At 49.5% G+C, this 15,925-nt stretch overlaps 3 protein-coding genes across 3 annotated transcripts; 2 read left to right on the plus strand and 1 right to left on the minus strand.

Moving 5' to 3' along the window:
- Positions 1 to 252: 252 nt before the first annotated feature.
- FSUBG_6488 (polynucleotide 5 hydroxyl-kinase GRC3) lies at positions 253 to 2,746 on the plus strand (the record flags this gene model as incomplete). Its single annotated transcript, XM_036684691.1, has 6 exons — positions 253 to 301; positions 358 to 607; positions 784 to 790; positions 838 to 1,125; positions 1,173 to 2,627; positions 2,693 to 2,746. 6 exons carry the CDS (start codon positions 253 to 255, stop codon positions 2,744 to 2,746), a joined length of 2,103 nt encoding a protein of 700 aa, XP_036538057.1.
- A 3,453-nt stretch (positions 2,747 to 6,199) lies between these two features.
- Positions 6,200 to 8,544, plus strand: FSUBG_6489 (uncharacterized protein; the record flags this gene model as incomplete). The annotated part of the gene is made up of 5 exons (XM_036684692.1): positions 6,200 to 6,274; positions 6,359 to 6,607; positions 6,664 to 6,760; positions 6,813 to 7,362; positions 7,413 to 8,544. The coding sequence occupies 5 exons, from the start codon at positions 6,200 to 6,202 to the stop codon at positions 8,542 to 8,544; spliced, it is 2,103 nt and encodes a 700-aa protein (XP_036538058.1).
- A 1,999-nt stretch (positions 8,545 to 10,543) lies between these two features.
- Positions 10,544 to 10,969, minus strand: FSUBG_6490 (uncharacterized protein; the record flags this gene model as incomplete). The annotated part of the gene is made up of 2 exons (XM_036684694.1): positions 10,544 to 10,856; positions 10,932 to 10,969. 2 exons carry the CDS (start codon positions 10,967 to 10,969, stop codon positions 10,544 to 10,546), a joined length of 351 nt encoding a protein of 116 aa, XP_036538059.1.
- Between the last annotated feature and the right edge of the window lie 4,956 nt (positions 10,970 to 15,925).

Genomic DNA, 15,925 nt, shown 5'->3' on the forward strand with positions numbered 1-15,925 from the left:
ACTATCCCTTTTCATAGGTACAATTAAACACCGTCAAGTGAACAGAGACCCAGGTAACGCGAAACGATTTTTCCTTATCGATAAGACCGTACGCACCTTCAAGATGATTTAGCCTTGAGCGCACGACGTTCATCAACTCTATGATAGCTAAATAATGACTCTCCAGTGACTTATTGCTTCATGTTTATTTGACTTGACTTATCATAACTATTCAACGTCACCATTTGAAACTTACCTTGCCCATTCTCAGCCATGTCCTCTCACAAAAAACGAAGAATTGAAGGTTTAGATGCAACAAAGCGTAAGTGTTAAACTCTTTGCCTGGGTCTTTCGATCGTGCTAAATCACACAATAAAGCAATGAGTGCTATTGCTGCTCTTGCTGCTCGGCGGAGAGAGGCTGCGGCCTCTTTGACGTCCGCGCAACAATCCTCAGAATGCGACGAGGAACAACCCACCAGCAACGTCAACTACTTCAGTCCACTCCAAAAGGGAACCAGTCAAGTCGGAACTCCGTCAACTCCTAAGAAAAGTGCAGTAAAGACTCCTCGGTCACAGCGCGTAACTGAGTCGCCTGCCGCACATCCCAAGAGCAACGAAATGGCAAGGTATGTCCCGGCATCACCAGCTTCGACATCGCTCATCAACTTCTCAGTCAGCCATCGGGATCTATAACTCCTGAACCCGGGACAGTTCAAAGGGCCATGCCGTACTCATCCTTTCGATTATCCGATCAAAACCACCGAGTTAGGAAGGGAGGGGTGGTAGAACTACGACTTTCTAGCAAAGAGGTAAACTTCATGCCTTGCTCTTACAAGTCTCTTGACTGACTTAGCAGCGATTCCCAATCATTGGAAGTTTTGGTCTCAAAGTGATTCAAGGTGAGGTAGTGTTGGCTGGTGCTACTCTCTATCCTGCTGAAACTATTGAATGGGTTCATGCCCCTTACTGCCATGCAGTGCCCGTGTTACGGACGAAGGAGCAGACGAGACTAGAGTTGCATCCAGATAAAAATGCTCAAGGTTTGCGCCAGTTGGGCCGTTTATCACCTCTATTCAGGAAAATGTGGAACGAACCACCTGAGGGAGACTCAGCCAAGTCATATAAAGAAACAACTTTTCAGATTGTAAGTTTTCCCTATATCCCATGACAGTGTTACTAATGCTCTTCTAGGTCCAAACGCCGGAAGATGCCCCTAAGAAATGCATCATCCAGGAGTTAGACTCACTAGCTGCGTGGAACAGGAAACTTTCATCCCTGGTGACGACCAGTCGAGAGAAGCCGTCTCTTTCAACGTTGATATGTGGCCCGAAGTCGGCCGGAAAGTCTACTTTTTCGCGATTGTTTCTGAACCGGCTTTTGACAGATCGATCTCATAGACAGACTCTGCGAGGTGTTGTGGTGATGGACCTAGATCCAGGCCAACCGGAATATGCGCCAGCTGGGACTTTGTCTCTCGTGTTTGCGACGAAGCCGAATCTAGGGACACCATTCACACATCCGGGCATCAGAGACGCTGCGTCGAACGTTGTTCGTTGCCATTCAATGGCCTCCGTAACACCAGCGTCCGATCCCGATCTCTACCTGGCATGTGCGGTCGATCTATTTGAAACGTACAACAAAAGATTTGCGGGTGTTCCTCTCATCATCAATACACCGGGATGGATTCTTGGAACTGGGCTCGATCTTCTCTGTGCCCTGGTCAGGATGATGAAGCCTGAAGAAGTATTATATTTGTCTGAAGATGGCCCCTCTGAAACAGTCGATGCGTTACGGGCTGCAGCAGAAACCACGTTTACGGAATTACCCTCCCAGCAGTCCGAATTTACATCGAGAACTGCTGCTCATCTGAGAGCGATGCAGACCATGTCCTACTTTCACTTGCAAGAACTAGCTTTGACGACTACGAAGCAAACTGATAACAACCAAAGGTTGAAATGGAACCCATCGCCACTTTCTTTCAGACCACCCTTACTTGTACGATATTCCTCCAAGAAAGGGATCTTCGGTTTGGTATCCTACGATTATCAATGTCCGCCGGAGTTATTGGCCGATACACTGAACGGACTGGTTCTGGCAGCAGTTGAGATAGAGGATGTGAAAGCATTTTCCGGATTCACCCAAGACCAGGTCTCTGCCGATACATCATCGAAGCTCACGAAACTTGACGCAGCAAGCAAAGATGAGGATCTCCAGATAGTATCGTCGAGCCCGGAAGGCATTCCTTTCATCCCCAACTATAATGACGCTGCTTTGGACCCCCGGTATTCTCGAACTATTGGGCTGGTTCTCCTGCGAGGTATTGACACAAAATCACACACATTGCAGCTTACCACACCAATTCCAGCGGAAGAGTTCAAACGCATCAAATCTCAAGGCAGAGACATCGTTTTGCTTCACGGCAAGTTTGATACCCCAAGTTGGGCCTATACCGAAGATCTTTATGAGAGAGCTGGGGCCGACGAGGGCAACGACACAATACTTGAAGTTACGGATGAGGATACAGACGATGATAGGTCAGAGGCTGAACCAGAAGACGTTGACAGAGTTAGCGATTTGACAGAAGTTCCCTGGGTGGAGGTGCTGAAAGGGAGCCAGAAGCGGCCAGTTGGCTCAAGAGTTTGGAGGGTCCGTAGGGATCTAGGCCGCAACAATGCTTGAGACTAGTCCGCAAGAGTACTGGGAGTCAACAGATCGGCGATGATGGTGGCTGCGGCCATCTGCTACCACTCGCTAGCGACCGTTAACCACCCGAGGGTGGGGTTTTGAACCGGCACTTGAAAGCAATTGCCATGTGGCGAGCTCGGCATTGAAGAACTAATGACGAACTGGCTGAGCCGAGACTTACTGACAAGATTGGTCAGCCTCAACTAGGAATCTAGTTAGTTAATAGCTCACACAAACGCTAGGACGATCCTAAGTGGAAGGAAGTGAAGCAGGTCTAAGTCGGTGAGGCATGGATGCTAAAGAAGAACAAGTCGCGATGATGAGTTGGAACTCATCGCAGCCCTTGGGCCAGATTAGCCAACTCCTTGACGTGTCAGCTCTCGGCCTCAGACATTGGCCTGATGTAACATCGTTCCCACTTTTGGCTTGTTTCGAGAGCATGATATGGAGTAGACGACATGTCATAAACAACCTCGTGGTCAGATTGACGCCATGCACAATTCACTAGTCTCGGTGAATGGAACAGTACCAATACTTGTAGTTACACAGGGAATACTGGCACTAGCTGAAGTCAGGCCATTTTGGCAGATTCTAGACCGAGTTTATCAAGTTCCCCGAAGAATAGTATTGAAGCAAATTCCGGAAGCTGCCAATAATCATCCTGCTCGTGGAAGTCGAGATGAGTGATCTTGCATGACATCCTTAGCATCGCCTAGCATCAATTGGTCGTGAACTTGGGCATGCCAAAGCTGAAGCCATGATTTCGTTCTACCGACTCGTTGTGCGTTCATATGAGAGCCCAGATGCGCCAGCTTGCATAAGTTTGCTCTTGTGCCCCGCTTATGACCTGACCCGATAAATCTCGGGAATCGAGGGGTTCTTTCGGGTGCATTGGCTGGCATTTCAGGAACTTTTTAAAGGATTGAGGGTTATGATATATGCGAATATGATGGTGTTTATCATCAGACTGGGAGTTCTTATACTGTTACGAATCCGCTCCTTCTCTTTTTACTCTGATCCATAGATCTTCTCTTATTCTTTTACTTTACTAAGGGAGTGGCGCCTTCTCCTATCTTGGCTTTCCACCAGTTTTTAGCTCAACATTCACGCCTGCCATGGGAAGGTTCAACTTGCATCAGATACCTCAGATTGTCTCTCAATACCTTATAACCGCGTTTTCTCCGGATTGGTCCTTTTGGCTTCTCCCTCTTGTTCGCTCAACAAATATACGATAATAGCAGCGCAATCTCCACCAAGGAGTCACTCAAACTCCGAGCTATCCACTTCCTTTCCTAGAAAGCGGCCATCTGCATACGCGTGAGCTATACCGAGTGTCAAAATGGAACCTCCGCGCGTCCTTGCTTTGAATTTTGATGCCCAAACCCCATGCTTGCAGCCAGAGACAAGAGTCCTGTGCCCTCTTACTGGACCTCAGATACGACATCTCGAGACAATGGCGCTGACTAGGGATGCAGCAACCCAGTGAGCTGCATGGAGGAAATGAGCCAGCAGATCTGGCCACTGGATTGCACAGTAGGGTTCGACCTTGAACACACAATTCCACAAACTTTCCGGGGGTCGGTACTAGTCTCCGAAGCGATTACATTACAGTAGCCCGTTCACGGATGCGCCATCGCACAGTCATCGGCAGACGAAGTAACGAGCCCTTACACACGGCGGATGAGACTTCTTCTTTCGGATGTCGTTCGATTTTACGCCATGATATGCGAGTCTGAGGCGCAGGATCTGCCTTTCACGCATGTAAACGTGCCGGCAAGTTCGGACGAAGCATGAAAAAAGCATGAAAAACTCGTGGTGGAAGCTTGGGGCAATCGTTTGCTCGAGGCCAAAAGCAACCACCGCCATGCGTTTACCTCACCGCCTCTCAACTCCCCACGCGCCACATGCGATAGTACGACTTTAGATCAGTTCACTTGCAACGGCGCGCCGTTGTAACTTTAGCTCGAGTTCCGGACCCTCATAGTACCCTTGTTGCATAGAAACTCTCCACCGCCATGACGTTCGAGCGTTGGGCTTCAAGGTTGTCAAATTTGACGACATGGACTAATGGTGGAGAACACCGTTGAACCCATCTCGTGGGATCGGAGGATAGTCAGTGACGTGCATAATGGGTTGGAGGGTCGAAAGAACACTCTGTTTCAAGTAAGTCGGTTATGAAGACATCAACATAAAGATATGCAACTCATGTCTCCAGATACGCCAGTCTGAGCATGTTCAACTCTGCCCCTTTCGATTGTATGGCACATATTTAGGATTCTCTCAGCCTGAGTTTCTCTCTCAATCGGCGACCGGCAATGTGTTCCTTTCACCACATGGGTGGGTAGCATTCACCGCCCGCTCAAGCTGCACCAGCACCAACGTACATATGGGTGCTCAACAACGACAAAAACGAAACAGAATTTGGTGAAGCCCAAGCCTGCCCAAGCAGACAAGGATTGCACATACATACCCTGTCAAGAAATCTCATTTGCCATGATCGGGAGCGGCTCAATAGGAAAACAGGCCTTGTGGTTGGTGATTGGAACGCTCAGACCGGGCGACGCCGGTCTGCGTAGCGGGGACTGCGTCAACGAAACTAGGAGAGGGGTTCAGTACGGGGTTTCGAGAAGTCAAATGGAGAGACAACAGTGGATTTGTGCAACAAGACCATACAACATAATGGAGCTGGAAACGATGGATGATGCATGAATGGTTGGTGTGGGTGAAGCAACGGCTCTTGGGGCTTTACTTTTGATCCTTGACACGGGGCAATCTCCTGATGCCAGTGGAGGACGACATGTCCAGAATTGATGATCTCTCGACAAGACACACAGCAAGTTGGGATTACCATGTCCAGTGGATGCTCAACAACACAATATTTGCTTCTTTTAGTCAATTCAAGAAGTCGGATTGCAACAAAGCAACATTGGCCAATGAGAAGAACCAAATGGTTTTCCAAACTATGGTTTCATGCTGGCGATAGCCATTTGTTCTCAGGCGATTAGCCACAAAGAATCAAGGAGATGCATGTTGGAATGGGGCATCACAATCACTAAGCATATTCCATCTGACAGTCTCACTTGATCGCCTCGCTTATCTCCGCTGGTCCCGTTAGGACCCATCGCTTCGAATAACCGCCGACTCGCAAAACCCTCGGCACGAAATTAGCAATGGAACGGGCCCCCGGAGTGATGCATCTCTTCTCTTCTCTTGTGCCACCTAGCCACCCACCCACTTGATTGATCTGCAGGCGAGTAAATGCATCTTATTAACAACGTTCAAGCAGCATTTTCTCCACTCGGAACCCATCAACATGATTATTCGCCTTTTCTATTGTCGGTGTTATGGTCGTTTCTATTCATCTTGTTTTGAGGCTCCTGTCATATTGGTTCTTTTCACAGAATACTCTGCGTTTACCCAAAAGTAACAATAACATCACACATATCCCGTGTTTCCACATTTACTCTTAATCGATAAACTTATATCTATGCGGAACACCGATCCTCGGTTTGACGGCTCTATAATCCATTGCCATGGGAGAAGGGGCCCAGCGACGAGAAGTCAGCTATCGATCTGCATGCACAGAATGTGCACGCCGCAAGCAAAGGGTAACAAACCCCAAACTTGGCTATTTCTAGAACGGCCGGCAAGTTGCTATGTATTCGTGCTAAAACTGCTAAACATATACCCAGTGCAACCGTGAGTGGCCATGCAGCGGATGTCAGAAACGCAAGGTGGCCGACAAATGTCGTTTCAAGGACGCCAACCAACCAACTGCAGACAGGGTTGCCTTGGATAGGCAGAGAAAGACTCGCATCAACAACAAAACCGGCCCAGACTCAGGAGATGAACCCGACATTGAAGGCACAAGAAGCGATGGTATCGACACCTTGGGTTATATGCCTCCCAATCTTATTTTTGATCTGGCGTCGGAACACGAGGTTCGTAACATTTTCTCAATTGTTTGACCCAATTCTAACAATATGCTTGCTTTCAGGCCACCAGGAGTGCATCACAAGAATTTGTGAAGGACCCTAGAAGTTTTCCACAGCTTGCAAGAGCTTTAAGAGTCATTCCTGCCAGGCCTTTTACCGGTATGTACTGTCAGCAAAACACGTGAGAACATCTAGCCAACTGCGATATCAGACACACTTGTCCAAAACTTCCTCAGCAATGTCAACTACCACTACTATATCGTCTATCCGCCATCTTTCATAGAGCAGTATCAACTGTGGTGGACATCCCGAACCGAGAACCGCCCTCTTAGCGTCCAATTGACCTGCCTTCTCCTAACAATTTGCGCATGTGCCTCGCAGTATACCGACGTCGAATTGCAACGGAATCTTGAGGTTGGCCTTGGCGATCCGATACAGCGTATAAGTGAGCGGTTTCATGAAGCTGCTCGAGAGCTGGGAAGCGCTATACCCCTCGGTCATGGCCACGTTATCAATGTTCAGCAACTCCTGCATTCTTGTTACTGGTTCAAAGCCGAAGCCCGTTTTGTCGAATGTTGGCATGTTTTGAACTCTGCTATTCGAGAGGCCCAAGAACTATGTATGCTTGTGTATAGCTGGCAACTTGACAAGACAGCTGACCTCGTCACAGCCATCCATCAAGAAGGCAAGGCAGGCCCCATCTCAGAATTTGACTTGGAACTAAGACGGAGAATCTGGTGCATTCTGGACACTTGGGACTGGTATGTGATCTTCCACGCGGCTCAATAGCTTGTGACTTATGTTCCCAAAGGCAGATTTCGACACTGTTGGGTAGGCCTATGATTATCGATCGAGTCGACTGCGATGCCAGCCTTCCAAGTCTCGGCTTGGAAGGATGCGAATACTCGCCTCTATTACACATGAAGATGCAATGCAGCGTAATACGACAACTTTCTAGAAGATTCGGCTCGCCGAAAAACGTCATGACACATGCAGATGTCCAGGAATACCAGGGCATCATTGAGACATGGATGGCAACCTTTCCGCCCCCCTTCAACGTCCAACATCCGGATACATCTTCAGATGTTTCATATCCCTGGATGGTACTCCACAGACATATACTGCATACTGTGGCATTTTCAATGCTTCTACAGCCTATCCGTGGTTTCCTTACGAGACCCTTCGCAATACGATCCTTAGAGGCAGAGCTGCAAATACGCAGCGACGGCATCAACTATTGTCTAGAACTGATGGCATCTTTGCGTAGATTCTTCAAATATGTCTACCCCCGAGATGCGAAGTTCCATTTTGTTCTGTTTTGTATTTTCGACATCTCGACAGTCTTATGCTCCGCAGTTCTTCATGATGAGCATCATACACTTCCTCGACGAGACGATGTTTACAAAGCCATCGATGGGGCGCATGCTATGTTACAGGAGCTTAGGATAGTGACCAAGTCAGCCAAGGCATCATACGGTATCCTCACTCGAATCGTTCAGCGTCTCCCACGGCCAACAACCACAGCGCATAACATGGCTAGCAGAAGCCCAGTGCCCTCGAGACCCCAAGCTCCCCCAGAAGTTGCTGCATCGCCACAAACACTATCGCCTGGCAGCGTATCAAATTCCCAAAATTCCCCTCCGGCGGCAACTTTCTCACCTTCTCCTGTCATTATCCCTACGCCAGGGGCAGTGTCTCCAGTATATACCTTGGGAGGTGTTTCAGTCGTGGGTGGTGACTTTGTGCCTCCCATTGCGTACGCTGCTACTGCACCATGTTCTGACTGGCAGCCACAATTGTACATGCAAAACCCAACAGGTTTCGTACCGGCTGATGTGCCCCCTGAGGGCCCTGTGTTCGCGAACATCTCAGACGAGGAGCTGGGAGAATTGGCCAATTTATGGAATTACCAGTCTCTTGACTTCAGTTTCATGAGCACATAGCTATGCGTCCGGTGTGCCTATAGCATGAGCACAAGCCCATATATCTGGCTGAAATCGAGACGGCCAGGGAGTGGTAAACCAGAAACACTAGGGATTGCTCACTGCAGCCCTCAAGATGATAGGACCGCATGGTGTTTATGACAGCCATGGGATATTCTACACATTCCTCTTGGGAATCACAGGATTTATTAGCGCCCGGCGCTTTGATGAATGACAGCGTGCCAAAGCGTGTCGCTCATGGTGTAGCCAATAGTAGAAGTGAGCAACACGCTTGGCTATGATGAGTAGCGTGACGGAATGAGCAGGACTTTAGGATTTACGAGATTGCGAAAGAAATTTATTGCTGTATACTGGCGGAAAAATGTGAAAATTTACGAGAAGGCTGCTCAAACGAGAAATGGCTTTGCAAGCGGTGATTGTAAAGCCACGAAGTGGTTGTCGAGACGTACCGCCCTAGGGTCGGGCTTGGACATCTCGCAAGATTTGATCACGCATTTGGGGAAGTCATGATGAGACGATGACAAAATACGTCGTGAAGTCATGCTGCTTCGAGAGATGAATGCTTAATGCTTCACCGAATTTGGGAGTATAGGAACACCCATGCCCACCACATTATGTTTTCTTATTTATAATTAATGCTTGTCTACCTCTGTATAATGCAATATACTTCAGTGCTCTGAACGATACCAATCTATAATAGCACAATAAACCCAACATGTCGTAAACTTTACACTTCGATACAAGAAGGAGATGTTCCAAAATGACAAATAACCCATGAATCATGTAAACCCATTCTTCCGTGCTCCCCTGAGATGGTACTTTTGATAAAATACTCAAAATGAGGCCAGCTGTTTTGAGTGACTGAAGCCAATGAATGGAGCTTCACAGGGCTACTCCTTGTAATGGAGGAGAGCCTTGATGATCTGCCAGGAGATAATTGGCCACAGAGTATGCCTCAGGAAGCCTGAGGATTATGCTCGTGATTGATGATGCATTGTTATCCATGGGTTTTGGGGCCTAATGTCAAGAAAACTCTAGCCTGATTGGCTGTTTGATGACTGAGCCGCCCACAAATAGATAAAGCCCAAACCCCTCTCAGTAACCATGCTTTGTCCCTCATCATTCTTAGTTTTCTCATCTCTTCCGCAAGGAAACGTGCGTCGTCAATCGTCTTGAGTCTTTTCATCATGAGACTTGCGCAACCGGGTCTTATGCTGCCTCGACCTGTGCCGCCCGCGGCGTGAGGGCTCTGGGCGATATGCTGACGTACCCTCATGAGATTCATGCCGACTGGGACACAAGGGAACGATTCACGCAATGAGAAGAATAAGCATTCCCTCGTGCCACATGTTGCGATCCCAAAATGGTATCAGGTTATTCGGGGCATATTTTCTTCCTTCATTCCACGCCCATGCACTTCAATACCGCTGCTTCTTGGAGAAGCGGTCTGCAGTGCTCTAAACGCCAGCAAACAACCGAGAAGATAACAGCAGCAATACAGAATTTGAAACACTCCAAACAAAATCCACACGACAAGGAGAAGAAGCAAAGAAACAAACATGTAAGAGCGATGCAAGGAAGATGAAAACAGGACCTCTTTCCCGTCGCACAGAAAGCAAAATGGGTATAGTATTTACAAACAGAAAAAAGGGAGGGTATATGCTTCAACCTCCTGGCGGCTTCTGATCAACAGAATCACTTCGACCAACTTGCATACGCAGTAATGCCGCCTTGAAGGTTTCTATATCACATCAACATTGCTGGTCTTGTAGACCCAGCTTCATACGCCTCTCGACAGTAGCCTCCCAGAGTTGATTCAGATCAACGATTTGGAGATTGCGGCAACCACGGACAGAAAATTGCCGTCTATTAGAAAATCGAGCAAGCAAGTCAAGGAAAGAAAAGTCAACGAAACGCACAAACCTACCTTATTGAGTAATGTTCAGGGAGTGTATTGGGGACGAACCAACTCGGCTAGTCTGGAGCCCCTCCTGTTAGCTTATGACCAAGGTCTAGGGACAGGAACTGGCAACGAACCTCGGGACAATCCCTCAAACTGTGCACCAATACCAGCCAAGTTTGAGTTTGACGGAACAGTAACGACAGAATTCATCGACTGGAACCTGGCCATGTCGGCTTCCAGGCTCACAATGCTGTGTTCCCGAGGCTGACCGCCAGCAACGTGCCCATTGTTGGCACCACGAGACTGGATGCAGGCAAAGACGTTGTCGTGAGAGTACGTTGTCACACGGCTCTCTGACAGTTCCGGGGCTTCTTGGCGAGTTTCTAACACAACCCTGCCGTCGTCATATCTATTAGCTGCATTCTTCGTCACCTAATACCGAGAACGTCCAAGACGTGCTTCCTCATCGGGCAGCGTAACGTACCCGACGGCCGAACCCTGATGAGGGACGACAGAAGACATGATTATTGAAGGGCGATATTGGACGGGCGTTATAGATCGAAGGTAGGAAGACCGAGATTGCTATGAATGAAGCGATTGCGGCGGCGGCGGCGATGTCGGTGGTGATGATAGTGACGAACGGATCCGAACGACGACGCGAACGAATACGGCTTCTGCCAACGACCGATGTGAATAATAATATAAAAATGGATACGAAAGAAGGGTCCGAGCAGCATGAGCTGGAAGTGATGCAGCAAAGAAGTCGAGAAGCGGTGTTCAGCTCACAGAAGAGAGCGAGGAGGAAGTGGGCGAGAGCTGGAGGAGATAGGTAGAGGCGGCGGCAGTGGGTGGGGGAGGGACAGCACCCGTAAGAGCTCGATGGGCAAACAGCTGCGGCGTAAGGCAAGGTAGCTAGGGGGAGCAAGAATATGAGGTAAGATAATGCGTCGAAGGTAAGTGAGTGATGGGATGAAGTCAAAGTAAGGAGTTGTAAGGGGGTGAACGAGTTTATATCTAAGGTACTCGATAGACTTGGGATGAAAGGATGGGATGGATGTATCAAGCACGAGCATAGAGAGCGGGGGGGAAATAAAAAAATAAGGTACCGACAATATGACGATACGGTAATCAAGTAACAGTAAAAAAAAAAGTTGCGTGTGAGTGAGTGGTGAGCAGCCGAGCACGGAGAGGAGAGGGGAGGGGACAGCGGGGAGGAAGAACTAAGGTAGATATGCCCAGGGGGGAGGGGTGAATTATGATGGCATCCATCCACCATAGAACCCAACCCAGCTCACCCCAGCCCTGAGTACAGCACAGCACAGAGCAAAAGGGGAGTAGCAGGCCCAGGAGCATCCGTCAAAAAGGAAGATGCAAGCCGACTGACGTGCAAAGCGGCACCTTGGCCTTAGACCAGCTCAGCCCAGCTCAGCTCAACCAGCGCCGGTCTTCCATTTGCACCGCCCGGCGCTCCAATGCCTCTTCCGCTGTGACTAGACTCCCATCAACGTCCCTGGCTCGAGGTAGCCCAGTCAAGCCCAGCACAGGCCCGCATAGCACAAGGGTTTCCTGTTCCTTGAGGCTTGTTCGCTTTTGGGCCTGCCACAGGCGATCCAGACCCTTGGAGCCGTGTATCCTGTACAGAAGAAACCCGTGCCATGTCTTTTTGATGGATGTCATTGCTGTCGGCGAGAGACAGCAGGGGACAACAGAGTTAGCTTGACTACCCCGCAGACTTACCTGCACCCCTCCCTCGCTTCATCCTCTCGAATTCTTCAGTCTCATTTTGGTCGAGTCCCCCGAAGAAAAGGCAGCGAGTCCCTGAACCTTGAGAGAGAGCGAGACAAAGAGACAAAAAAAAGGGTATGGCGATAAGGATAGATGGATCTCTGATGATATCTCGCTTCCCCACGGGCGTGGACCTCAAGTCCAAACGTCTCATCTAGCCTGGGTCCAGCACTAAAATTAACAGGCCTGTCCGAAGCATCAATACCTAGCCAATAGATGCACCAGCGATTGCTATTCGGCTGGGTTTGATCGATTGTCGAGCCATCACTGACGTATGACGGTGACGATAGCATCACTGGGGCTTTTTCAAAGATTGACGCGCGCGGCCCCCAGATCTTTTCACATTCATTCATTGAGTCGAATGAGAAGAAGAAATATTACCTCCATGGCTAAACCCATAAGGGATTGATTACCGCAATTTGAACAAGGGGCCGGTTTTGTACTCTGGCACTAAAAGGACTGCAACTGGGTCCGCGGAAAGGCAATGATCATCCGCCCGCCGTGATGCAGCATCAATCCAAATATCAATGTACCCTGGGGAAAAGAAGAAAGAGAAAAAAAAAAAAAGAAAAAAACCAACCGCCGTCCGTCTTGGAGGTGGACGGAGGGCGTTGGCAAGAGTGTGGCGTGCCGCACCCCTTCCAGCACAAGCACCAAGTCCATCCGTAGCAAGCACCCCAAGCTCAATGACAGTAGAGGATGACCATTCAGGGTTGCCTTCCATACCTTTTTAGGGTTGCGGGTACCCATGCGGACGGTTCGCCCAGATCGACCGGGCGGGCTTGTCTGGAGAAACGGTCCACTAGCACCAGCACAAGATCTTCTTAGCTACACGCCCTTGTTAAGGCTTAGCGAGCTCGAAGGTGAGAGTCGAGTGGTTCAGATCGAATTTCAGATGGTAGCTCAGTTGCGGAGAAATACCACCGCGCCGAAAATATGTCCCCGAGATATCACAAAGACACGGCTCTGAGATTTCTCGGATACCCGAGTTATGACCGCCATTCTATGCTTTACGTCAAGCTTTCCCCCCTAAACAGAGGTTGAAAAAAGATCTCAGCAAGATGACGAGGCCCGCTTTACAAGCTAACTACTAATCTACCTACCTAGGTAGATACGGAGTAGAAGATTGGGCCAATGCCAGGAATAGCTACCCAGCTTACCCGGCCTTGCATCAGTCGTGTACGTTCCGAATCAATTAATGAAACGCGACTGACAAATTAGCTAGCCATTTGATCATCAATCAGGCTTTGACTGGTTCCTCGGTTAGGTGGCATGTGACGGAGAGAGGCAAAAAGCAAGAAGAAGAAAAACAACAACAACGGACCCGGAGTTCTACTCATGGTTCCACCTTGGTTGTTCATTCTCGAAACCCGAATTTCAGTTTCGCTTCTGTTCAGTAAAAGCCATGGTAATGACGCTAGCGACGGGCACGAAGCCGGAGGTGGTGGCTCGGTAGAGGAGGACAGGGGTGTGAGCGAGGAAACGAAACAAAGGGATTATGGCTGGAAGATGAATCAAAGGAGCATCACAGCGAACCTGACTTCTCTCGATTTACAGTCGGGGAGGCTCCCGGCTGTACCATCCATTCATACGGAGTACCTAGTGTATGTCCATCGCATAACACCTCTTATACCCGCGAGCGCAGCACCACAGGGCCAGGCATGGGCTTCGGCGCCTGGTAGGTGGAAGCACTGCAACTCGCCTGCTCGGCCCAGGATCTTGGACCAGGGGTTACTACAGTATGTACACGCATACACACTCCGTGCATATGTGCGTGCCGGGAAATGCTAGCCAGCGCAACATACCCTCCTCGACACCTCAATATGGTTTCCGAGCTACCGAGTTCGCGAGAAATTATGCTTGATTGCTCTGCACTTCCTCCTTTTCTCAACATGAGCCAGAAGCACCCCAAGATTACTGCATCCACCACCCCCCCTTGATCCCAAACCCCTTGAGCAAGCTGGCGATGGATGGATGTCAATGGGGAGCCATCCGCTCAATTGCTCTGCGGGACATCGTAGCGTCGCCCGTAGTCTACGGCGTCGGGCAATGCCAAGCTAAAAGGGATGCAATGCGACTTTGTCGTCTGTCTCGAAGTGGATTAATGACGCACCGCACCGCCTCATATTGTAACTGTGGCGCCATAGGACAACCAGCCACACCACCTGTACTCCAAACTTCTTGGAATTACGACTTCGTTCTCACGACGAGGCCCCGCTACGGACTTACCGGCCTTGAAATTGAGCTCTTCCGTGCAGTACAGGTTGTCATCGAAGTGAACCTAGAAATGTTAGTGGACGAAGAGCGCGCCTCGGCTCCGCTCAATGAGCTGGCTCATGAGAATTGAGCGAGCTCATGCGGACTGAGTGCGGTGTCAGCGAGCACAAAGTTATCAACATCAGATGTGTGTTCAAGCGAGCCCCGCTGGTTTTGAGGTGAGACAGGGATCAAAGAAGGGAATCTCTTGGGCGCTTGGGGAGGGCATCCCAGATCCCAGACCCATCAGGGGAGGCCTTTACCATATCCGCACAACTGCTGGGCTGGGCTGGCTTCGGAAACGAGCTCTGGAACTGTTCCTCGGATCTAGGCGGCCGTTGTCTTTTTCGTTCCCCTGTTTTCGAGATCTTGCCTGTGTGGATGCGAGTCAAAAGAGTGCACGGTTTACAGGAGGCTGTCGATTAAAATTTGAGGGGCGTGGCAGAATATTTGTCTCAACACTCCATTGCACCGCCGTCTCGTGCATTTCTAGAAATAAAGGCCAGCCCCAGGTACTGGCGCCTGTACAAGTCTAGCGCCAGAATGTTGAGAAGATGCTGGGATGCACCCCTGACTCCCCTGCTCCATGGCATGGGCGTGAGATATTCGGGGTTGTCAAGCAACTGTGATCATGACGATCTCGTACTGCTTCCTACTGGTGCCGGCTATGATCACACTCAAGTCTCAATAGCCAGGGAGTGCAAGTATTCTTGAAGCAATCTATGGAGTTTTCCGTCAACGCGCGACCCACTGGCGGTGCAATGAAGCGTAACATCTGAACGACTTCTTATCTCGCGTGAGATTTGAGTCGAGCCGTCTTTGTGAGCCTCGTTCTGGAAAACATCTCTTTGTACGAGGCACATCGTTACCTTCAGGCCCATCATATATGGCTCGTAGGTGCCAAATAACGGCTAAGTTAAACGGTAAACGAGTGCTTTAATGGTCTACTTACCGTGGCACAAAGACAAAGAAGAGCCTCTTCCACGTTACAGTACCTATCACTCTTGGGATGAAGGTTTGGCGGTGTGCATGTACCCTGGTAATGTTCTGCTTCGTCATGCCGATCCTTTGACTGGAGACAAAACGCAGGTACTAGCCATGGTCCATGGCACAGAACATCCGAAATGATTTGCAGCTACAGAATCAGCGCCAGGAAGGGGTGCTTGAATGCCGGGGGGCTCAAGGCCCTGGTCATTGTTTGCTCTCCTTGACGAAGTGGTGGCTACCGGGGAAAGGAGAGCGGCAGGCCGGGGATGCAAGTGTGAGCTTCTGAAGATTGAAAGCCGACGGGAGACCACTTGAGCCCTCCAAAAAGCCGAGTTAGAGTGTTTCAACACGATGCAAATGCAGTCGGGGATGCAGCTGCATGTCTAACAACCAATTTCGACTATCCCTAATAAAGTGGATGGCCGATTTGAGTAACAGCTAGCTCATATG

This window comes from Fusarium subglutinans, assembly GCF_013396075.1.
Source record: "Fusarium subglutinans strain NRRL 66333 chromosome Unknown NRRL66333_c0000067, whole genome shotgun sequence".
In the NCBI taxonomy this organism is placed as follows: domain Eukaryota; kingdom Fungi; phylum Ascomycota; class Sordariomycetes; order Hypocreales; family Nectriaceae; genus Fusarium; species Fusarium subglutinans.